This window comes from Austrofundulus limnaeus, unplaced genomic scaffold, assembly GCF_001266775.1.
Source record: "Austrofundulus limnaeus strain Quisiro unplaced genomic scaffold, Austrofundulus_limnaeus-1.0 Scaffold1550, whole genome shotgun sequence".
In the NCBI taxonomy this organism is placed as follows: Eukaryota; Metazoa; Chordata; class Actinopteri; order Cyprinodontiformes; family Rivulidae; genus Austrofundulus; species Austrofundulus limnaeus.
In genome coordinates, this window is record NW_013953952.1 from 47,263 (window position 1) to 51,039 (window position 3,777).

Sequence of the window (3,777 nt, forward strand, 5' to 3'; positions counted from 1 at the left end):
TGTATTACACCTTATTCAAAATCAATGTGGTCCCACGGCCCTCTGTGGCCCAAAGTTAAAAACTGTTGTTCTTTTGAGGCCCTCAAGGTGGCACTCACGGCCAAATGCCCATAGGTTAAGAATCTCTGTTTTACATGACTTACAACAGTATGGATTTAGTGTTTGCGTGCGTGCGTGTGTCTGAGTGGCCTCTGCAATCACAACCCATTTCCTACTGAAAATATTGAGTCCCAAACAAAACCACTGTCTGATGAGCAGCCCAGGTCCTGTATTCAGCAAAAACAGACAAAGACAGAACAACGAGTTGTTTTAAACAACAAATATTTAAAACATAGTGTTGAAGGGAAAACATACAGCACACTAGAGAATACTGTAAGGTTCTAATTAGAGATGCACTGATATAAACATTTCAGCTGATATCAGTATCTGATATTATTACTGTTGTTATGGCTGATAACCTACATTCATCAAAATTACACAAACACTAATTATTCAAGGCCCTGTCGCACTACAACGTTTTACACAACATATGAATTAAGATGGAATCAAGAAATTCAACTGGAAGCCTCTTTTAGATGTCTACATACTGTAATGCTAACAAACTGATCAAATAGACAACTTTTATTAATCATTTAGACATGTGACAAGGTCATTATATATTTATACAAACAAACACATTGTCTTTTTTTCTACACCGTAAAAAAACAAGCAGATGTCTGACACAGCTTTCCTTCAGTTGTTCCTGCTGTGCAGCGTCACTAACACCATCATGACCAGCTGTTTCTCAATTCATGGGCTGCAGCCGACGTCTGCAGCATTTGTCGTTTGCATTACTACCACGTGACGTAGGTTGTCACAATTTGTCGGCGCGTACACACGCAGCTGACAAAACCCTGAAACTGTCGGCTGCACCTGAGTATCCTACACAGCCGTCGGTATCCCAGAATTCATTGTACCATCAGCAAATTAAACAGAAAAAGTTTATTTTTCTTTTTATGATAGTTTTGTTTTTTTAAATGTTAAATGGTTTAGTGACAACTTAGCTGAAGAAACTTTTGTTGCAATGAGATGTTAAATAAAATGCTGTTAAAACGACTGATACTGGAACTAAACCCATTTTATTAATGCTTTTTACTTATTTACTTGTAACTTTTTTTTACTAAAACTTAATTTTATGAAGTTATACCTTGAAAAAACAAGTGAAGTGATGTGATATAAAACATATGACCATGGTAACGAGGCAGAGCGTGGTCACACAAACATGTGTCTTATGTAATCTGGACCGTCTCATTTCACAGCCGTTTATGCAGCCGACATGAGCGGCCTGCGTCGGCTGCAACCCATGAATACAGCCAATGTGGGACGTTAGAATGGGCCCAGTTTTACATGTCGAGCAAACCAATGTTAATGCAGATATATCTTATGTTAGGGCTGGGCCATTATTTGATTGTGATCAATGATGGAGAAAAACTCAGGTGGATCATGGTGATCAACTGTGAGCCTCTTCCTCAATCAAACATGGTGGAAATGTGACAACAGCCAATCAGAATCCACCTCCTCCTGCTCCACTTCTAGTTGTTAATGAAACGCAGACGGAAACACAGAATTAACCAAAGTAATCCAGTATAAAACACTGAATCTCACAGAGTTCACTGAGTTTCTGAGGTATTTTGACCTCTGTCGGGGGGTCGGGTGTTTGAGCGAGTCACTAAAAAAAGTCCTCCAAAAATATTAAGCGGTGTTAGGGTAACGTTTAGGACAAAACAATGTCCCAGTGGCTCTTCATTTATCTGGAGACGAACTTTTCTGTTCGTTTTATCGGCACATGATGGGCTGGACGAGACGTGAAGACCACTTCCTGTCTGAGTCTCATCAAACAGCAGCTGAGACACGCTGCAAACTCCTGAACGCTCAGAAGATGGAGTTTATCCAACATGTTGTCGTGTGCACAATCAGATATTGTTTCAGAAAACATGAAACAGTGTYTGTTGTTTGATRAAGCTCTGTAAACAGGAGGGGGGTCCTTCCACAACAAAAAYAATGAGCTTAGGTCCTGTTCAAAGTGTGCACAAATYACTGCTGTTTGAAGGGTTTATGTCTCTATGGCATACTTTATGTGAAACTCATTCCTAAAACTTTAAATACCGTTTTAAATAATTAGCAAAAATAATTTCATGTTCTACTGAACCACAGCTATTTATTTTAGTGAGAGTGAAATAACAGCCTTTTTTCTGTAGCTATTTATTTGTTAAATCATTTTTAGTCACTTTTTAGGTTAAAAAAATCATGATATTAATTGTGATTGGACGATATGAAAAAATTAATTATGATCTTTTTTTTTTTGCCTTATCACCCAGCCCTATCTTACATCCCTAGTTCCAGTCATTTTAAAGTGATTACAACTTTCCACTCAGTTTTTAAACGTCATTAAATATTTGAACGTCTTTTCTATCTAAAAACAGACCTGTTGATTAAAACACTGATAATTTAATGGAGGTTTTATTTTACCAGCTCAGTCTTTCATAGAAAACATTTGTCCTTTATTTCATGCCCTGCCTTTCTGACTTTCTTTTCATCTTCTGACATGATGTGGATGTTTTACTGCGTTATCCTGAATCTTAAACCTGAATAATACACAGTTTTTTCTAAATACAGGAGCAGTGTGGGTGAAGAATCATTCTGTCTGCACTTGTGTCTGCTAAACAACAGATTAACATATTTAAGCTTAAGTTAAATATGTTCATAATATTCATGAAGAAATGATGAAAAGCCCACTTGTGACCTCCCTGCAGAGAGCTGACATATCTCTGGCCTTAGCTCTGAATGCTGGCTCTGATGTGTTGTCCTGTCGCTGCTTCACACACCTTGATGCCTGCGTTACGGAGGATCTCCAGGGTGGGTCTGACGTCGGTCTGGAGCTGGTCCTCCACCCCCGTCAGGCACAGCAGCTCCATCTCCATCTCCAGGCTCTCGATGACCGTGGCCACCTTCAGGGAGCGGTCATGGACGCTCAGCTTGGCCTGGACGTATCGAGCCTGGGCAGCAGTGCAGAAATGGAAACATTAAGCGTGGGAGAACTGGAAAGGAGAATAAATAATGTTTATTCACTGGAGAACCAGCRAGGAAAGGATGAAGAGCTTTTTAATCTGCCCAGCAGCTGTGACAGTCGTGACAAATGGGATAAAACAGATTAAAAACACATAAACAAGATTAAACAGGCATTAGTTTCTGGTCGTAAATGTGCTGTGGATTCTTTAGAATATCATTCAGTTAAAGTTAATACACATTTCAGGAGTGGTTTCACCCAGTTGTGTGAGCTGCTGTGCAACAAAGCTGCACACACAATCAATTGGTCAACGCCCATTTTTAGAGCTGCAGCCCCAGGACAAGAAGCAAGTGAGATAAAGAGAAAACAATGTGTGTGAGTCATCCAGAGACACACACTGTGTGAGTCACATGTGTGACTCAGAGCTGCCCACCAGCTCTGCTCTGTCACACACTGCAGAAACTAGCCTCAGGCTGAATGCTGCAGGGGACACCCTGTGTGTGGCCAGGTAGGCCCTGTGTGGGGACATCCTTACTTCTGGGAGCCAACCCATACTTATGGGGACCGAAGCCTGGTTCCCATAGAGGGAAATGCCATTGTTGGGTCAGGGGTCAGGCTGTAGAAATGAATGGAAGTCAATGCCATGTCCCCATAAAGATAGCTGGACTAGAATGTGTGCATGCGTGTGCGTGTGTGCGTGTATGTGTGTGTGTGTGTGTGTGTGTGTGTGT

At 40.8% G+C, this 3,777-nt stretch overlaps 1 protein-coding gene across 1 annotated transcript in view; it reads right to left on the reverse strand.

Moving 5' to 3' along the window:
- The window catches only part of atp9a (ATPase phospholipid transporting 9A), a gene marked incomplete at its 5' end in the record, with an annotated part of 73,016 nt that overhangs the window by 36,942 nt on the left and 32,297 nt on the right, over positions 1–3,777 (reverse strand). The window contains 1 exon segment of the mRNA XM_014032834.1: positions 2,865–3,035. Within this exon segment, the coding sequence (XP_013888288.1) occupies positions 2,865–3,035 (171 nt within the window).